This window comes from Eriocheir sinensis, chromosome 34 (assembly GCF_024679095.1).
Source record: "Eriocheir sinensis breed Jianghai 21 chromosome 34, ASM2467909v1, whole genome shotgun sequence".
Taxonomy (NCBI): Eukaryota; Metazoa; Arthropoda; class Malacostraca; order Decapoda; family Varunidae; genus Eriocheir; species Eriocheir sinensis.
The window spans coordinates 3250717-3270716 of record NC_066542.1 but is presented as its reverse complement, the minus strand read 5'-3'; the positions used below and the strand labels follow the sequence as shown (position 1 = coordinate 3270716).

The window sequence follows — 20000 nt, the reverse complement described above, 5'->3', positions numbered from 1 at the left end:
ACCCTTGAAAGAGAGAGAGAGAACATAGAACATAAGAACATAAGACTTAACCTAACCTAACTTATTCAAACCTCGCCTACCCTGCCCTACCCTAACCTAACTTAATCACAGAGAGAGAGAGAGAGAGAGAGAGAGAGAGAGAGAGAGAGAGAGAGAGAGAGAGAGAGAGAGAGAGAGAGAGAGAGAGAGAGAGAGAGAGAGAGAGGAAGGAAGAAAAAGAAAGTGAAAGAAAGGAAAAGACGAAAATTTGAATGCATGAAAGAAAATAAACAAAGCAAAAAATAATAAATCGCATTAACCAAACACACAAGAAAATATATATAAAAAAAACTCCACCAAAATAGAAGAAAAAAAAACAAGTGAAGGAAGTTGTGTCGCGTCGTTCGTGTCCCAAAGAAAAAAAAATATCAGCCTTTTCTGCATAAGAGTAATTTTAATGTTTTTTTTTCCTTAATGTAGATTGACGATAGATAATTTGAAGGCGGAAAATGAAGGAAAAACAATAGAAACGAAGGAAAAGAAGGACAAAAAGTGACTTAGAAAAAAGGGAAAAAATAAAAAATAAAGAACAATAGAAAAAATATATAAGCCTTTTATTCATACGAGTAATTTTAATGGTTTTTTTCCTTAATGTAGATTGACGATAGATAATTTGAAGGCGGAAAATGAAGGAAAAACACTAGAAACGAAGGAAAAGAAGGACAAAAAAGTGACTTAGAAAAAAGGAAAAATAAAGAACAGTAGAAAAAAAATGTAGAAAAAAATAAAAAGAAGGAAAAGAGGAAAATGTAATTAAAAAAAGGAAAGAAAATAGAGAGAAAAAAACTAAGAGGAGGAAAAGATCGAAAAGTAATAGATGAAATAAGGAAGGAAAAGAGGAGAGGAAAAAAATATGACTGAAAAAAAGGAAAACAAGAAAAAGACAAAAAGACGATAAAATTAGAAAAAAAGGAAAAGAAAGAAAAAGAAAATATAAAGAAAGAAATAAAAACAGAAAACACTAATTTAAGAAAAACAAAACAACAAAAAACAATAGAAAAAAAGACAAAAAACGATAAAATAAGGAAGAAAAGAAAAAGAAAAAAGAAAAAAATATAAAGAAAAATAAAAACAAAACACAAAATTAGGAAAAAAAACGATAAAATAAGAAATAAAGGAAAAGAAAGAAAAGAAAAAGAAAATATAACGAAAGAAATGAAAACAAAACAAAACTAAGAAAAACAAAACAAAAAAAACAATAAAAAAACACCCAATATGGTTAACCTCAAAGCTACCAGTGAGGGCGCGGGGCAGCGGTTTCGGCGGGGCGGGGGGCGGGGTCTAGGGGCGGGGTGGTGGCGAGGGGGCAGCAATGGGGGGGCGGGGGGGGGCAGCTTCATCAGGACCATCGCCTTCCTGCCCCCCGCCCACGCCCCCCCTCGGTTTCCCTTCAAGCCGTGGCAATATACGCACACACACTACAACTGGCCTCCCGCGACATGGGTAAGAGAGAGAGAGAGAGAGAGAGAGAGAGAGAGAGAGAGAGAGAGAGAGAGAGAGCAGGAACATAGATAATAGATGAACGCGGGAATTTTTCGTTAAGCCAAGTTATGAAAGAATGGAAATGACTCTAAACTCTTGCATAAGGAAATTGGACAGAGTAGAGAGAGAGAGAGAGAGAGAGAGAGAGAGAGAGAGAGAGAGAGAATACGAAAAGTGAAAACAATAAGAAAAAGGAAGGTCTGATGAGAGAGAGAGAGAGAGAGAGAGCAAACTGAGATACACATATATAGAGGTCTGTCTTTGCACACACACACACAAACACACACACAGAAACAGCTGGTCGTGGGCGTGGGCGTGGCTTCATGTGTGTGTATGTGTGTGTGTGTGTGTGTCAACGCCCAGTTCTTGATAAAAAATAACAGAACCCCCTTATAGTGAACCCGTGTGTGTGTGTTTGTGTATGTGTGTGTGTGTGTGTGTGTGTGTGTGTGTGTGTATAACGGATAGGAATAAACAATAAAGAATAGGTTAAGAAAAGTAAATAAATGGGAGGTCAGATTTTAATGCCTGAGAGAGAGAGAGAGAGAGAGAGAGAGAGAGAGAGAGAGAGAGAGAGAGAGAGCTCTTTCATCCCTTGCGCTGGTAAACTCCTTCAATCCATGCTGTCCAACTTCCCTATGCAAGAGTTGACCAGTATCTTCGCTCTTTCACCCCTTGCGCTGGTCAACTCTTCAAGCAGCCCTTTTTTTGTATTGTGGGGTTGTTTTATGACCCTGGTGGTAGTTTGACCCTTCCTCTGTACCGTGAACCTAAGAAACACATCTGACAAGGCTTTCGTGGGAGTTTAGGGCATTTCCAGGGGTAGTTTTATGACCATGGTGGTAGTTTGACCCTTCCTCTGTACCGTGAACCTAAGAAACACACATTTGACAAGGCTTTCGTAGGAGTTTTGTTGGGCATTTCCAGGGGTAGTTTTATGACCCTGGTGGTAGTTTGACCCTTCCTCTGTACCGTGAACCTAAGAAACACACATTTGACAAGGCTTTCGTAGGAGTTTTGTTGGGCATTTCCAGGGGTAGTTTTATGACCCTGGTGGTAGTTTAACTCTTCCTCTGTACCGTGAACCTAAGAAACACACATTTGACAAGGCTTTCGTAGGAGTTTTGTTGGGCATTTCCAGGGGTAGTTTTATGACCCTGGTGGTAGTTTGACCCTTCCTCTGTACCGTGAACCTAAGAAACACATCTGACAAGGCTTTCGTGGGAGTTTTGGGCATTTCCAGGGGTAGTTTTATGACCCTGGTGGTAGTTTGACTCTTCCTCTGTACCGTGAACCTAAGAAACACATCTGACAAGGCTTTCGTAGGAATTTTGGGCATTTCCAGGGGTAGTTTTATGACCCTGGTGGTAGTTTGACCCTTCCTCTGTACCGTGAACCTAAGAAACACATCTGACAAGGCTTTCGTGGGAGTTTTGGGCATTTCCAGGGGTAGTTTTATGACCCTGGTGGTAGTTTGACCCTTCCTCTGTACCGTGAACCTATGAAACACATCTGACAAGGCTTTCGTGGGAGTTTTGGGCATTTCCAGGGGTAGTTTTATGACCCTGGTGGTAGTCTGACCTTTCCTAAAGAAACACACATTAGAACCAAACTGATATCTTTTTTTTGACCCTTGGAAATAGTTGATGGAAGGGAAGGAAGAATCTGAACATACCCCTCACACCGACCATGTTCTCTGGCCCTGGGGTGCATGGGCGGCCTGAGGGAGGGCGTGACACAGGCGCTAGGGGTAGGGGAGGAGATAGGGGGGGCGGGGAGGGGGGTCAGTGTAAGCGTGGGCGGCTGTGTTCGATGCTTGCCAAGATGTGTCATGGGCGCCCACCTGGTTTTAAGTTTCCTTTCATTTATATACATTTCCAGGACTTAAACTCACATATATATTCATTCATACACATTCTAACACTGATATACATTGATTCATATACATTTTCAGGACTTAATTTCACATATATATTCATTCATACACATTCTAACACTGATATACATTGATTCATATACATTCTAACACTAATATACATTGATTCATATACATTTTCAGGCCTTAATTTCACATATATATTCATTCATACACATTCTAACACTGATATACATTGATTTATATACATTTCCAGACTTAAATTCACATATATATTCATTCATACACATTCTAACACTGATATACATTGATTTATATACATTTCCTGGACTTAAATTCACATATATATTCATTCATACACATTCTAACACTGATATACATTGATTTATATACATTTCCAGGACTTAAATTCACATATATATTCATTCATACACATTCTAACACTGATATACATTGATTTATATACATTTCCAGGACTTAAACTGACATATATATTCATTCATACACATTCTAACACTAATATACATTGATTTATATACATTTCCAGGACTTAATTTCACACATATATTCATTCATACACATTCTAACACTGATATACATTGATTTATATACATTTCCAGGACTTAATTTCACATATATATTCATTCATACACATTCTAACAGTAATATACATTGATTTATATACATTTCCAGGACTTAAACTCACATATATATTCATTCATACACATTCTAACACTGATATACATTGATTTATATACATTTCCAGACTTAATTTCACATATATATTCATTCATACACATTCTAACACTGATATAATTGATTTATATACATTTCCAGACTTAATTTCACATATATATTCATTCATACACATTCTAACACTGATATAATTGATTTATATACATTTCCAGACTTAATTTCACATATATATTCATTCATACACATTCTAACACTGATATAATTGATTTATATACATTTCCAGACTTAATTTCACATATATATTCATTCATACACATTCTAACACTAATATACATTGATTTATATACATTTCCAGGACTTAAATTCACATATATATTCATTCATACACATTCTAACACTGATATAATTGATTTATATACATTTCCAGACTTAATTTCACATATATATTCATTCATACACATTCTAACACTGATATACATTGATTTATATACATTTCCAGTTTTTAATTTTACACATTTATTATTTATTTATTTATTTTCATTTTTTCATTCATTTTATATTCCTACCACCACCACCACCACTATCCTCCTCCTCCTCCTCCTCCTCCTCCTCACCATCATCAACCCTTTCCCAACGTCCTCCACTTCTCTCTGGTGTTAGTGTGCTCCATCCCGCCCCAGTAAAGGTTCTAATTCCACCTCTCCACCTGGTTCTCTGTCTGGTGTTAGTGTGCTCCATCCCGCCCCAGTAAAGGTTATAATTCCACCTCTCCACCTGGTTCTCTGTCTGGTGTTAGTGTGCTCCATCCTACCCCAGTAAAGGTTTTAATTCCACCTCTCCACCTGGTTCTCTCCCTGCCCTAACTCCTACACTATTTGGGTCGTTCGTCTGTCAGTGTGCTCGAGGACAGGTTATATCCTCTCAACACTTTCTCTCTGCACCCTTCTCGTCCATATGGCCACCTTGCCCTTCTTTAGTCATGCTGCCCACGACCCCAAGTAAGGGTTTTGTCAGTCGGGCGCTGTACGTGTCGGCCCTTCCCAGCGGAGTCAGAATTTGCAGTCTTTTGCCACTCTGGTTTTTTGTATACACCCCCACCCACCCCTTTCTTTCTTTCCCTTTCTCCTTTCCTTCCCTTTCCTCTTTTCTTTCTTCCCTTCCCTTTCCTTCTTCGCCCTTCCCCTTCTTTTCTTCTTTTTTCTTTCCTTTCCTTCCCCTTCCTTCCCTCCCTTCCCTTCCTTCCCTTCCCCTCCCTTCCCTTCCTTCCCCCCATCACCATTCCATCCTTCCCATCCCTTCATCCTTGCCTCCCTTTCCCTTCTCCGACACACACACACACACACACACACACACACACACACACACCAATCATCGTGTATACATCCTGTCTGTAACATGTCCCTAACGTGTTCTCTCGTCTCCCTCGGCAGGCTCAAACAGAGGAGGCGTTCCGTCAGACCCAGGCCAAGGTCAACGGAGTCCAGTCCAGCCCCGCGCACTCCAACTACTACCCACTCCATTTGTCTAGCATCCCCCTCCCCACCACAGGAGGTCACGTCACTGGTGGGTAGGGGGGCAGGGGGAGGGGAAGGGAGGGGAAGGAAAGAATGGGAAGTGTGAGGAAGATGAGGAAATAGAGATAGGGGAAGAGAAAGGGGAATGAAAGGAGAGAACAGAGGAAGAGGAAGGGGGAAATGGATAGGGAAGAAGGGGAAGAGAGGGAGGAAGTGAGGGAAGGGAGGAAGAGGAAAGGAAGGGGGAGTAGGGAAGAGAGAAGGGAAAGGGAGAGAAGGAGGAAGGGAAGGGAAGGGGAGGAAAGGGAATTGAGGAGGAGGAGGAGGGGGAGTGAGAACTGACAGCCTTCATCACCACCACCACCACCACCACCATCATCATCACCACCATCATCACCACCATCATCACCACCACCACTAACATCTATTTTAGCTCAAGTCTCCCTCCTTCCTTCCTTCCTTCCTTCCTTCAATCTCTCTCTCTCTCTCTTATCCTCTTCTCTTCTCCTTTACTTTCCTCTCCTTCCTTCCTTCTCCTTTTCTTTCTCCTTCCTTCCTTCCTTCCTTCTCCTTTTCTTTCTCCTTCCTTCCTTCCTTCCTTCTCCTTTTCTTTCTCCTTCCTTCCTTCCTTCTCCTTTTCTTTCTCCTTCCTTCCTTCCTTCTCCTTTTCTTTCTCCTTCCTTCCTTCCTTCTCCTTTTCTTTCTCCTTCCTTCCTTCCTTCTCCTTTTCTTTCTCCTTCCTTCCTTCTCCTTTTCTTTCTCCTTCCTTCCTTCCTTCTCCTTTTCTTTCTCCTTCCTTCCTTCCTTCCTTCTCCTTTTCTTTCTCCTTCCTTCCTTCCTTCCTTCTCCTTTTCTTTCTCCTTCCTTCCTTCCTTCCTTTTCTTTCCTCTTCTTCCTTCTTTCTCCTTTTCTTTCCTCCCTATCCTTCCTTCCTTCCTTCCTCCCCTCCCCCCCCACATCCTCCATTCCTCCCTTCCTCCCCTCTCCCCCCCCCCATCCTTCCTTCCTTCCTTCCTTCCTCCCTTCCTCCCCTCTCCCACATCCTTCATTCCTCCCTTCCTCCCCTCTCCACCCCCCCATCCTTCCTTACCTCCTCCCATCCCCCCACATCCTTCCTTCCTTCCTTCCCTCCCCCCTCCATCCTTCCTTCCTTCCTTCCTTCCTTCCCTTTCCCCATCCTTCCTTCTACCCTCCCTCCCTTCCTCATCCTCCCTACCTCCCTTCCTTTCTTTCTTCCTCCCTCCCCCCCCCACATCCTCCCTTTCCCACTCCCCCCACCCCCACACCAGCACTAAATCCACCCCCCCATCTCCCGCAGCTGAGGTCAAGATGCCTTCCGGTAAAGTTGACGTCCCGGTGATCGAGGACAACCGCGATGGGACGGTGTCGGTGCGCTACAGCCCGCGCGAGGAAGGCCTGCACGAACTCCACGTCAAGTACAACGCCGAGCACGTGCAGGGTGGGTAACGGGGGTGAAGGGGGGGAGTGTGGAAGGTTGAACCAAAGTAAGGTTGGGAATTAGGGAAGGAAGGGATAGATGGGTAGAAGGAAGGAAGGAAAGGAGAGGAAAGAAGGAAGGAAGGAAGGATTGGAGAGGAAAGAAGGAAGGAAAGAAGGAAGGAAAGGAAAGGAAAGGAAAGGAAAGGAAAGAAGGAAGGAAGGAAAGGAAGGAAAGGAAGGAAGGAAAGGAAAGGAGAGGAAAGAAGGAAGGAAGGAAGAAAGCAAGAAAGAAAGAAAGGAGGATTGAAAGGAGAGAGAGAGAGAGAGAGAGAGAGAGAGAGAGAGAGAGAGAGAGAGAGAGAGAGAGAGAGAGAGTTATACCACAAAGTAAAGGCTTCCATCAACCGAGCAGCACCATAGCTACCAGGTCCACGCCAAATCTTTGTATCATAACACCAATATAACCAAGTGTGTAATGACCCCCTCCCCCCCGGCAGGCTCCCCCTTCAAGTTCCACGTGGACTCCATCGCGTCGGGCTACGTGACGGCCCACGGGCCAGGCCTGGTCCACGGCATCACCGGGGAGCCGTGCAACTTCTCCATCTCCACCAAGGATGCCGGTGCAGGTAGCTCCACCCTGCGCGGTACGGTCTCCAATCTTTTCTCTATGTCTCTTCCTTGCTGTGACCCTCGCCTCGGCCGCCTACCCTCACCCTGGCCGTGTTATCCTGCTGGCGATGCTGTGTGTGTGTGGGGGTTGGGGGGGTGGGGGGGTGGGGGTGCCTATCTGTCTGTTTGTGTGTCTGTCTATCTGTCTGTTTGTGTGTCTGTCTGTCCGTCTATGTGTGTGTGTGTGTGTGTGTGTGTGTGTGTGTGTGTGTGTGTGTGTGTGTGTGACCGGTGGCGTATTTCCAACCTGCCTCTTCAAAAGTCTACCAACAAACATGTATAATTCCGTGAATATATGCCCAGCCAGTCACCAGTTTCAGGCTAAAAATGACCCCAAATTCCCAGCCAGTCATCAGTTTCAAGATAAAAATGCCCCCAAATGCCCAGCCAGTCATCAGTTTCAGGCTAAAAATACCCCAAATGCCCAGCCAGTCACCAGTTTCAGATTAAAAATGCCCCAAAATGCCCAGCCAGTCATCAGTTTCAGGCTAAAAATGCCCAAAATGCCCATCCAGTCATTAGTTTCAGGCTAAAAATGCCCCAAAATGCCCAGCCAGTCATCAGTTTCAGGCTAAAAATGCCCCAAATGCCCAGCCAGTCATCAGTTTCAGGCTAAAAATGCCCCCAAATGCCCAGTCAGTCACCAGTTTCAGGTTAAAAATGCCCCCAAATTCACCAGTTTCAGATTAAAAATGCCCCAAATGCCCAGCCAGTCATCAATTTCAGGCTAAAAATCCCCCAAATGCCCAGCCAGTCATCAGTTTCAGGCTAAAAATCCCCCAAAATACCCAGCCTGTCACCAGTTTCATGCTAAAAATGCCCCCAAATGCCCAGCCAGTCATCAGTTTCAGGCTAAAAATGCCCCCAAAATACCCAGCCAGTCATCAGTTTCAGGCTAAAAATCCCCCAAATGCCCAGCCAGTCATCAGTTTCACCACACAGGCTATGAAACCCTGGACTCTTGTGTCATATCTAGTGTCACCTCCTCCTCCTCCTCCTCCTCTGTAGTCACGAAATGTATCACCTCCACGCGAGAGATGAGATGCGATGAAGGAGGAGGAGGAGGAGGAAGGATTGTGTTAATACTTGACTTCCATAGCGAGTTAAGTTGTTCATGTTCTTGAATCACATGGATTGCCTCTTGTTCTCTTTCAAGCTGCCTCTAGGAGCGAGACCAGGTCTGACCCACACTGTTGATCTGTCTGTCTGTCTGTCTGTCTGTCATGTTCACGTCTCAGTCACTTTCACCCACATCTTCCACCAGTCACTCAGTTTAAAATGCCCAGCCAGTCATCAGTTTCAGGTTAAAAATGCCCAGCCAGTCAGCAGTTTCAAAAATGCCAAACTAGTCATCAGTTTCAGGTTAAAAATGCCCAGCCAGTCATCAGTTTCAGGATAAAAATGCCCAGCTAGTCATCAGTTTCAAAAATGCCCAACTAGTCATCAGTTTCAGGCTAAAAATGCCCAGCCAGTCATCAGTTTCAGGATAAAAATGCCCAGCTAGTCATCAGTTACAGGTTAAAAATGCCCAGCTAGTCATCAGTTTCAGGTTAAAAATGCCCAGCTAATCATCAGTTTCAGGTAAAAAATGCCCAGCCAGTCATCAGTTTCAGGTTAAAAATGCCCAGCCTGTCATCAGTTTCAGGTTAAAAATGCCCAGCTAGTCATCAGTTTCAACACCCCAAATTAAAAATGCCCAGCCAGTCATCAGTTTCAGGTTTAAAATGCCCTCAAATGCCCAGCCTGTCATCAGTTTCAGGTTAAAAATGCCCTCATTTGCCCAGCCTGTCATCAGTTTCAGGATAAAAATGCCCAGCTAGTCATCAGTTTCAGCATCCCAAGTTAAAAATGCCCAGCAAGTCATCAGTTTCAGGTTAAAAATACCCCCAAATGCCCAGCCTGTCATCAGTTTCAGGTTAAAAATGCCCCCAAATGCCCAGCTAGTCATCAGTTTCAGCTTAAAAATGCCCCAAATGCCCAGCTAGTCATCAGTTTCAGCTTTAAAATGCCCCAAATGCCCAGCTAGTCATCAGTTTCAGCTTAAAAATGCCCCAAATGCCCAGCTAGTCATCAGTTTCAGCTTAAAAATGCCCCAAATGCCCAGCTAGTCATCAGTTTGTTTTGTTTTTTTGTTTTGTTTTTCCTGAGGAGAATATTGTGGTTTTTTTTTCAATCTTGTTTTTTTGTCTTGTTTTTTGTGTGTTTGTTTGTTTGTTTGTTTGAATGTTCTTGTTTTTGTGTTGTTGTTGTTGTTGTTTTCGTCTTGGCCTATTTTTTCCCTTTCTTTTTTCTCTTATTTGGATTTTCTTTTTCTTTTTTTCTTCCTTTCCTTGTTTTGTTTTCTGCTCCTGTTTCTTCCTTTTTTTTCTTTTATGTTCTTATGTGAATTCTTGGTTTCTTCTCTTCCTTCCTTCCTTCCTTCCTTTCTTCCTTCCTTCCTTCCTTCCTTCCTTCCTTCCTTCCTCCCTTCTCTTCCTTCCTTCCTTCCTTTCTTCCTTCTCTTCCTTCCTTCCTTCCTTCCTTCTCTTCCTTCCTTCCTTCCTTCCTTCCTTCCTTCCTTTCTTCCTTCTCTTCCTTCCTTCCTTCCTTCCTTCCTTTCTTCCTTCCTTCCTTCTTTCCTTCTCTTCTTTCCTTTTCTCCCTTCCTTCCTTCCTTCCTCTCTTTCCCTCTCATATCAATCCTCTGTTCCTTCCTTCTCTCTCTTCCTTCCTTCCTTCCTCCCTTCCTTCCTTCCGTCCTTCCTTCCTTCCTCCCTTCCTCCCTTCTCTTCCTTCCTTCCTTCCTTCCTCTCTTTCCCTCTCATTTCAATCCCCTATTCCTTTCTTCCTTCCTTCCTTCTTTCATTCCCTTCATGGTCCATCGTATCGTGTGTGCGTATGTATGTGTGTGTACGTGTGTGTGTATATGTGTGTGTGTTTTCCATCATTTCTTCTTTCTTTATCATATTTTTCCCCATTTTATTTTCCCTATATTTTCCTTCACTCTTATTCAGAAATGGAGATCTACCTTTGTTTTTGTTTATATATGATTTTCTTTCAATGATTGTGTGTGTGTGTGTGTGTGTGTGTGTGTGTGTGTGTGTGTGTGTGTGTGTTTTGCATACACGTACACTCTCCCCGTGTCTGTAATTCATGTGTTATTAAATGTGTCCGCTCTCTGTAACTCATGTGTCATTGTTGTGTTAATATCTAAACCAAGGTGTGTGTGTCTGTTACGGGCTGGTCATTGGAGGCTTGGATTGTTTTTCTTCACCTTTCCTTCCTTCCTTCCTCGCTTTCCTGTTTTCCTTTGTATTCTTGGTTTATTTTCCCTGTTTCCACCTCTTCTTTTCCTTCTTTTTCCTTCCCTTCTCTTCCTCCCATCTATAATCTTTCCTTCTATTTCCTTTCCTTCTCTTTTTCTCTCTTCTTTCCTTCCTTTTCCTGTTTTGCTTTGTATTCTTGGTTCATTTTTCCCTGTTTCCACCTCTTCTTTTCCTTCTTTTTCCTTTCCCTTCTCTTCCTTTCATGTATAATCTTTCCTTCTATCTCCTTTCCTTCTCTTTTTCTCTCTTTTTCTATTTTGCTATCTATTCTTGGTTCTTTTTTCCCTGTTTCCACCTCTTCTTTTTCTTTTTTTTCCTTCCTTTCTCTTCCTTTCATCTATAATCTTTCCTTCTATTTCCTTTCCTTCCTTCCTTCCTTCCTCGCTTTCCTGTTTTCCTTTGTATTCTTGGTTTATTTTTCCCTGTTTCCACCTCTTCTATTCCTTCTTTTTCCTTTCCCTTCTCTTCCTTTCATCTATAATCTTCCCTTCTATTTCTTTTCCTTCTCCTTTCCTTCCTTCCTTCCTTCCTCGATTTCCTGTTTTGCTTTGTATTCTTGGTTTATTTTTCCCTGTTTCCGCCTCTTCTTTTCCTTCTTTTTCCTTCCCCTTCTCTTCCTTTCATGTATAATCTTTCCTTCCATTTCCTTTCCTTCTCTTTTTCTCTTTTCCTTCCTCGCTTTCCTGTTTTGCTTTATATTCTTGGTTCTTTTTTCCCTGTTTCCACCTCTTCTATTCCTTCTTTTTCCTTCCCTTCTCTTCCTCCCATCTATAATCTTTCCTTCTATTTCCATTTATTCTCCTTTCCTTCCTTCCTCGCTTTTCTGTTTTGCATTGTATTCTTGGTTCATTTTTCCCTGTTTCCGCCTTTCCAATTCCTTTCCTTTCTCTCTCTCCCATCTATAATCTTCCCTTCTATTTCCTTTATTTCTTTTTCTTCTGCCGTCCCTTCAACCAAGACTCCAACTGTAAGCCCTAAACAGGCACAACATGGCATTAACCAGGCGGGCGGCTTTGCTGATAAACCACGGCCCTGTGCCTGAGCTGCTGTGCTGCCCCGAGTGTGTGTGGCGGCTAATCGTCTGCCCCCCTCACATAATTAACTGTCCAGCCGCCGTTACTAATTCAGACTTGAGTGTTCTGCATGGCCTGCCGTTTTGTCGCCCATAGCCGCCAGGGTCAACGCACTCGTGGCGGAGGTCAGGCGTGTCGGCGGACTGGTGTTAGATGTTTAAATAGCATGTCAGCTTTTTATGATAAGTTGGTCAAAATATCAATTAGTGTTTTTTAATTCCTTGAGATCAGGCCTAATTTACATTTTTAATTCCTTGAGATCAGAACCAATTTATATTTTTAATTCCTTGAGATTAGGTCTAATTTACATTTTTAATTCCTTGAGATCAGAACCAATTTATATTTTTAATTCCTTGAGATCAGAACCAATTTATATTTTTAATTCCTTGAGATCAGAACCAATTTATATTTTTAATTCCATGAGATCAGAACCAATTTGTATTTTTAATTCCCTGAGATCAGAACCAATTTACATTTTTAATTCCTTGAGATGAAAACCAATTTACATTTTTAATTCCTTGAGATCAGAACCAATTTACATTTTTAATTCCTTGAGATCAGAACCAATTTACATTTTTAATTCCTTGAGATGAAAACCAATTTACATTTTTAATTCCTTGAGATCAGAACCAATTTACATTTTTAATTCCTTGAGATCAGAACCAATTTACATTTTTAATTCCTTGAGATCAGAACCAATTTACATTTTTAATTCTGTGAGATGAGAACCAATTTGTATTTTTAATTCCTTGAGATCAGAACCAATTTGTATTTTTAATTCCTTGAGATCAGAACCAATTTGTATTTTTAATTCCTTGAGATCAGAACCAATTTACATTTTTAATTCCTTGAGATCAGAACCAATTTGTATTTTTAATTCCTTGAGATCAGAACCAATTTACATTTTTAATTCCTTGAGATCAGAACCAATTTACATTTTTAATTCTGTGAGATGAGAACCAATTTACATTTTTAATTCCTTGAGATCAGAACCAATTTACATTTTTAATTCCTTGAGATCAGAACCAATTTACATTTTTAATTCCTTGAGATCAGAACCAATTTACATTTTTAATTCCTTGAGATCAGAACCAATTTACATTTTTAATTCCCTGAGATGAGAACCAATTTACATTTTTAATTCCTTGAGATCAGAACCAATTTGTATTTTTAATTCCTTGAGATCAGAACCAATTTACATTTTTAATTCCTTGAGATGAGAACCAATTTGTATTTTTAATTCCTTGAGATCAGAACCAATTTACATTTTTAATTCTGTGAGATGAGAACCAATTTACATTTTTAATTCTGTGAGATGAGAACCAATTTACATTTTTAATTCTGTGAGATGAGAACCAATTTACATTTTTAAATTGATGCATCAGATAATTGCTACAGCAGTCTCGTAAAATGAGTGTCGACAATAACTTAACCGTGTAGCAGCGACGGGCCAAATTTGTGGCTTTACCGTGTAGCAGCGACGGGCCAAATTTGTGTCTTTACCGTGTAGCAGCGACGGGCCAAATTTGTGGCTTTACCGTGTAGCAGCGACGGGCCAAATTTGTGGCTTTACCGTGTAGCAGCAACAGGCCAAATTTGTATTTTACCGTGTAGCAGCGGGCCAAATTTGTGTCTTTAGCGTGTAGCATCGACGGGCCAAATTTGTGGCTTTACCGTATAGCAGCGACGGGCCAAATTTGTGGCTTTACTGTGTAGCAGCAACAGGCCAAATTTGTGTCTTTACCGTGTAGCAGCGACGGGCCAAATTTGTGGCTTTACCGTGTAGCAGCGACGGGCCAAATTTGTGCCATGATATAAACCCCCAAAAATAGATGATACATAAACTGATCACAAATGCTTTGATATGTATTATGAAATGGTTTGTGTGAGGGTGATTTTTCTCATTTTTCTCGCCTGGAGGGACCATTAAGAAACATGATCCCCGCTGCTACCACCAACACCAGGTTAAATAAAGGTCATGTTAGTTTAAATAAAGGTCATGATAGTTTGAATAAAGGTCATGATAGTTTGAATAAAGGTCATGATAGTTAAAATAAATAATAATAATCCTGTTTCTTTTCTTTTTTCCTTTCTCCTCTTTTTTCCTTTTTTCCTTCCTTTCCTTTCTTCCTTCCTTTCCTTTTTTCCTTCCTTTCTTTCTTCTGTCCTTCCTTTCTTTCTTCTCTTCCTTCCTTTCCTTTCTTTCTTTTCTTCCTTTCCTTTCTTTCTTCCTTTCTTTCTTCTCTTCTATTCCTTCTTTCTTTCTTCCTTCCTTTCCTTTCCTTCCTTCTCTTCCTTTCTTTCTTCTCTTCCTTTCCTTTCCCTCTTCTTTCTTTCTTCTCTTCCTTCCTTTCCTTCCTTTCCTACCTTCCTCCCTTCCTCGGCAGTTTCCGTAGATGCGCTAAATAATGCGTCGCTGCGCTCCGTAATTAAAACAAACTCGGTCTTGATGTGACGTAAAGTATCTCACACGTTTTGTATGATGACGGATTTGCTATCATTATTATTATTATTATCATTAAAGTCATTATTATCGTCGCTAGTACTGTAAGCGTTAATTTATTTTTCTGTACGTGGACACAATAGGTATTACGTGTGTGTGTGTGTGTGTGTGTGTGTGTGTGTGTGTGTGTGTGTGTGTGCATTGTTAACACCCCTCCCCCCTCCCTCCCCCCAGGCGGGCTCTCCCTGGCGGTGGAGGGCTCCAGCAAGGCGGAGATTTCCTGCCATGACAACAAGGACGGGACGGTCTCAGTCTCATACCTGCCCACCGCGCCGGGCGAGTACAAAGTCTCCGTCAAGTTCGCAGAGAAGCACATTAAGGGGTCGCCATACTCCGTCAAGATCACTGGCGAGGGGCGGAAGAGGAACCAGATCAGCGTGGGCTCCCAGTCTGAGGTCAGCCTGCCGGGGAAGGTCACCGATTCTGACATCAAGAGCCTCAATGCCTCCATCCAGGCGCCCTCAGGCCTGGAGGAGCCGTGCTTCCTCAAGAAGCTGCCCAACGGACACCTCGGTATGGCCCCCACAGTGATGGGTTTTTTTCTTCTTCATTTTCTTCCTCTTCTCATTCTTTTTCTTTGTCTCCTTCTTTATGTTTTTCTTCTTCTTTTTGTTTTTCTTCTTTTTTTTTTCTTATTCTTCTTTTGTTTTCTTTTTCTTCTTTTTCTTCTCATGTTGAGGCCATGGCCCCAGTAGCCTTCCCTGGTGGCCCCATCCTGTCATGGCAGAGGCAAAGGCTTTATAATGTTGTCTGTAGTTTACTTTTCCTCGCTATCCTTCAGAGCAACTAATAGATTCTAGTACAATGTGTGTGTGTGTGTGTGTGCGTGTGTGTGTGTGAGAGAGAGAGAGAGAGAGAGAGAGAGAGAGAGAGAGAGAGAGAGGGGTTCGCGTCAGTAAGCCTTACCCTTCCTTCCCCCCCGGCAGGCATTTCCTTCACCCCCCGTGAGGTCGGCGAGCACCTGGTATCCGTCAAGAGAATGGGCAACCACATTGCCAACTCGCCCTTCAAGATCACTGTTGGCGAGAAAGAGGTTGGAGACGCCAGCAAGGTCAAGGTTCGTACCGTGAGGGAGGGAGGAGGTGAGGAAATAGCAGGAAAGAAAACTGGGAACATTGTATACAGTAACTTTATTAAGCCGTCCGCTGCGATTGTCAGGGATTTTGCCTTCACCGGTAGCCTGGTAACATACACTCCCAGGTCTTTCTCTGCCTCTGTGGTAGATTGTGGTGTTTCCCATGTGGTATTGATGTGCTGGATATCCCTTCACTGGTAGCCTGGTAACATATACTCCCAGGTCTTTCTCTGCCTCTGTGGTGGATAGTGGAGTGTTTCCCATGTGGTATTGGTGTACTGGATATCCCTTCACTGGTAGCCTGGTAACATACACTCCCAGGTCTTTCTCTGCCTCTGTGGTGGATAGTGGAGTGTTTCTCATGTGGTATTGGTGTGCTGGATATCCCTTCACTGGTAGCCTGGTAACATACACTCCCAGGTCTTTCTTTGCCTCTGTGGTGGATAGTGGAGTGTTTCTCATGTGGTATTGGTGTGCTGGATATCCCTTCAATGATAGCCTGGTAACATACACTCCCAGGTCTTTCTCTGCCTCTGTGGTGGATAGTGGAGTGTTTCTCATGTGGTATTGGTGTGCTGGATATCCCTTCAATGATAGCCTGGTAACATACACTCCCAGGTCTTTCTCTGCCTCTGTGGTGGATAGTGGAGTGTTTCCCATGTGGTATTGGTGTGCTGGATATCCCTTCACTGGTAGCCTGGTAACATACACTCCCAGGTCTTTCTCTGCCTCTGTGGTGGATAGTGGAGTGTTTCCCATGTGGTATTGGTGTGCTGGATATCCCCTCCCAAGGTGCAGGACTTTACATTTTCCTTCATTGAATTGTAGCAGCCACTTTTTGTTCCGTTCCTGTAGCTTGGTGAGGTCTTCTGGCAGGATATCCACAGTCAAGGGGTTAAGAGAGCGTAACAGCATCAATCCTCTCCCCCACAGATCACGGGCAAGAGTCTCTCCGAGGGACAGACACACAAGGAGAATCAGTTCACCATCGACACTCGCGACGCTGGCTATGGCGGACTTTCCCTCTCCATTGAAGGCCCGTCCAAGGCTGACATCCAGTGCAAGGTGAGTGCAGGGAGGGTGGATTTGACGGCAATTGATGTATATAGAATTGAGACAGATTGGGGTGATTGGGATGATGGAAGATGTAGATGAAAGATTTTTAAAGTTCTTGATCAGTTCAGTGTGAAAATACATGTTTGTGGATGTGGGGGAGGATGGAGCACACTAACACCAGACAGAGAACCAGGTGGAGAGGTGGAATTAGAACCTTAGCTGGGGCAGGACAGAGCACACTAAAACCAGACAGAGAACCAGGTGGAGAGGTGGAATTAGAACCTTTACTGGGGCAGGATGGAGCACACTAACACCAGACAGAGAACCAGGTGGAGAGGTGGAATTAGAACCTTTACTGGGGCAGGATGGAGCACACTAACACCAGACAGAGAACCAGGTGGAGAGGTGGAATTAGAACCTTTGCAGGGGCAGGATGGAGCACACTAACACCAGACAGAGAACCAGGTGGAGAGGTGGAATTAGAACCTTAGCTGGGGCAGGATGGAGCACACTAACACCAGACAGAGAACCAGGTGGAGAGAGATGAGATTAGAACCTTTACTGGGGCAGGATGGAGCACACTAACACCAGACAGAGAACCAGGTGGAGAGATGGAATTAGAACCTTTACCGGGGCAGGATGGAGCACACTAACACCAGACAGCGAACCAGGTGGAGAGATGGAATTAGAACCTTTACTGGGGCAGGATGGAGCACACTAACACCAGACAGAGAACCAGGTGGAGAGATGGAATTAGAACCTTTACCGGGGCAGGATGGAGCACACTAACACCAGACAGAGAACCAGGTGGAGAGAGATGAGATTAGAACCTTTACTGGGGCAGGATGGAGCACACTAACACCAGACAGAGAACCAGGTGGAGAGATGGAATTAGAACCTTTACTGGGGCAGGATGGAGCACACTAACACCAGACAGAGAACCAGGTGGAGAGATGGAATTAGAACCTTTGCCGGGGCAGGATGGAGCACACTAACACCAGACAGAACCAGGTGGAGAGATGGAATTAGAACCTTTACCGGGCAGGATGGAACACACTAACACCAGACAGCTAACCAGGGGGAGAGATGGAATTAGAACCTTTACCGGGCAGGATGGAGCACACTAACACCAGACAGAGAACCAGGTGGAGAGATGGAATTAGAACCTTTACCAGGGCAGGATTGAGCACACTAACACCAGACAGAGAACCAGGTGGAGAGATGGAATTAGAACCTTTGTTGGAGCAGGATGGAGCACACTAACTCCAGACAGAGAACCAGGTGGAGAGGTGGAATTAGAACCTTTACTGGGGCAGGATGGAGCACACTAACACCAGACAGAGAACCAGGTGGAGAGGTGGAATTAGAACCTTTACTGGGGCAGGATGGAGCACACTAACACCAGACAGAGAACCAGGTGGAGAGGTGGAATTAGAACCTTTGGTGGGGCAGGATGGAGCACACTAACACCAGACAGAGAACCAGGTGGAGAGGTGGAATTAGAACCTTTACTGGGGCAGGATGGAGCACACTAACACCAGACAGAGAACCAGGTGGAGAGAGATGAGATTAGAACCTTTACTGGGGCAGGATGGAGCACACTAACACCAGACAGAGAACCAGGTGGAGAGGTGGAATTAGAACCTTTACCGGGGCAGGATGGAGCACACTAACACCAGACAGAGAACCAGGTGGAGAGGTGGAATTAGAACCTTTACTGGGGCAGGATGGAGCACACTGGTTAACTAGCTACCATTTCCCAGGACAACGAGGATGGAACATTGACCATCGGCTATACTCCCACTGAGCCCGGCTATTATATCATCAACCTCAAGTTCGCCGACAACCATGTGCCCGGGTCCCCCTTCACCGTCAAGGTTAGTAAAGTCTCCCCCTACTTTGGACGTACAAGTCTTATCAGTAATGCTCTTGAAATAATGAATCACACACACACACACACACACACACACACACACACACACACACACAGACACACACATGCACAGAATTACAGGAACTTGCAGTATTCTTTAAAAACACTCATTAACTACACTTTTTTGTTGCGCCGCCTAAAAAAACTTTCCAACTGTTCCCTTCTATAATTCCAGCATATGACCACAGATGTTGCGCCGACTAAACGAAACTTTCCAACTGTTCCCTTCTATAATTCCTTCCCCTTCTGTCTCTCTCCGGCATATGACCACAGATGTTGCGCCGACTAAACGAAACTTTCCAACTGTTCCCTTCTCCTATAATTCCTTCCCCTCCTGTCTCTCTCTGGCATATGACCACAGATGTTACCGACTAAACCAAACTTTCCAACTGTTCCTTCTCCTATAATTCCTTCCCTTCTGTCTCTCTCCGCATATGACCACAGATGTTGCCCGACTAAACCAAACTTTCCAACTGTTCCTTCTCCTATAATTCCTTCCCTTTCTGTCTCTCTGGCATATGACCACAGATGTTGCGCCACTAAACCAAACTTTCCAAATGTTCCTTCTCCTATAATTCCTTCCCTTCTGTCTCTTCGCATATGACCACAGATGTTGCGCCCACTAAACCAAACTTTCCAACTGTTCCTTCTCCTATAATTCCTTCCTTCTGTCTCTCTCTGGCATATGACCACAGATGTTGCCGACTAAACGAAACTTTCCAACTGTTCCTTCTCCTATAATTCCTTCCCTTCTGTCTCTCTCCGCATATGACCACAGATGTTGCACCACTAAACCAAACTTTCCAACTGTTCCTTCTCCTATAATTCCTTCCCTTCTGTCTCTCTCCGCATATGACCACAGATGTTGCGCCACTAAACCAAACTTTCCAACTGTTCCCTTCCTATAATTCCTTCCTTCTGTCTCTCTCGCATATGACCACAGATGTTGCGCCACTAAACCAAACTTTCCAACTGTTCCTTCTCCTATAATTCCTTCCCTTCTGTCTCTCTCCGCATATGACCACAGATGTTGCTGACTAAACAAAACTTTCCAACTGTTCCCTTCTCCTATAATTCCTTCCCTTCTGTCTCTCTCCGCATGTGACCACAGATGTTGCGCCCACTAAACCAAACTTTCCAACTGTTCCCTTCTCCTATAATTCCTTCCCCTTCTGTCTCTCTCAGGCATGTGACCACAGATGTTATGCCCACTAAACCAAACTTTCCAACTGTTCCTTCTCCTATAATTCCTTCCCCTTCTGTCTCTCTCTCCAGCATATGACCACAGATGTTGAGCCCACTAAACCAAACTTTCCAACTGTTCACTTCTCCTATACTTC

At 43.5% G+C, this 20000-nt stretch overlaps 1 protein-coding gene and 4 long non-coding RNA genes across 60 annotated transcripts in view; 3 read left to right on the top strand and 2 right to left on the bottom strand.

The window, feature by feature from the left end:
• Window positions 1–20000, top strand: part of LOC127006888 (filamin-A-like) — a 243233-nt gene that overhangs the window by 193554 nt on the left and 29679 nt on the right. For 49 of the 50 annotated variants that reach the window (XR_007759807.1, XR_007759835.1, XR_007759833.1 and 46 more), the window contains 7 exons: window positions 5524–5656; window positions 6926–7066; window positions 7545–7691; window positions 14771–15109; window positions 15523–15653; window positions 16605–16736; window positions 18491–18604. Coding sequence is in view for 4 of the 50 variants with exons in the window: in XM_050877225.1 (XP_050733182.1) it covers window positions 5524–5656; window positions 6926–7066; window positions 7545–7691; window positions 14771–15109; window positions 15523–15653; window positions 16605–16736; window positions 18491–18604 (1137 nt within the window). In the remaining 46 variants the exon portion in view is untranslated. The remainder of the gene's footprint in view (window positions 1–5523; window positions 5657–6925; window positions 7067–7544; window positions 7692–14770; window positions 15110–15522; window positions 15654–16604; window positions 16737–18490; window positions 18605–20000) is intronic. The other variant, XM_050877224.1, reaches the window with a different exon arrangement.
• On the bottom strand, window positions 10762–11819 carry LOC127006903 (uncharacterized). The gene is made up of 2 exons (XR_007759892.1): window positions 11747–11819; window positions 10762–11452 (listed from the first exon to the last, which is right to left on the bottom strand). It is a non-coding gene; the product is annotated as an uncharacterized LOC127006903 (long non-coding RNA).
• On the top strand, window positions 15658–16468 carry LOC127006901 (uncharacterized). 3 transcript variants are annotated; one of them, XR_007759890.1, is made up of 3 exons: window positions 15658–15796; window positions 15894–16091; window positions 16290–16468. It is a non-coding gene; the product is annotated as an uncharacterized LOC127006901 (long non-coding RNA). The 3 variants fall into 3 exon arrangements; XR_007759889.1 differs by lacking the exon at window positions 15658–15796 and having other exon boundaries at window positions 15815–15992; XR_007759888.1 differs by lacking the exon at window positions 15658–15796 and having other exon boundaries at window positions 15815–16091.
• Window positions 16743–18453, bottom strand: LOC127006896 (uncharacterized). 5 transcript variants are annotated; one of them, XR_007759872.1, is made up of 6 exons: window positions 18304–18442; window positions 17962–18165; window positions 17558–17759; window positions 17284–17487; window positions 17010–17213; window positions 16743–16941 (listed from the first exon to the last, which is right to left on the bottom strand). It is a non-coding gene; the product is annotated as an uncharacterized LOC127006896 (long non-coding RNA). The 5 variants fall into 5 exon arrangements; XR_007759870.1 differs by lacking the exon at window positions 16743–16941 and adding an exon at window positions 17894–17961 and having other exon boundaries at window positions 17085–17213; window positions 17558–17693; window positions 18030–18165; window positions 18304–18406; XR_007759873.1 differs by lacking the exon at window positions 16743–16941 and having other exon boundaries at window positions 17018–17145; window positions 18304–18390.
• Window positions 17186–18020, top strand: LOC127006894 (uncharacterized). The gene is made up of 3 exons (XR_007759868.1): window positions 17186–17200; window positions 17269–17534; window positions 17873–18020. It is a non-coding gene; the product is annotated as an uncharacterized LOC127006894 (long non-coding RNA).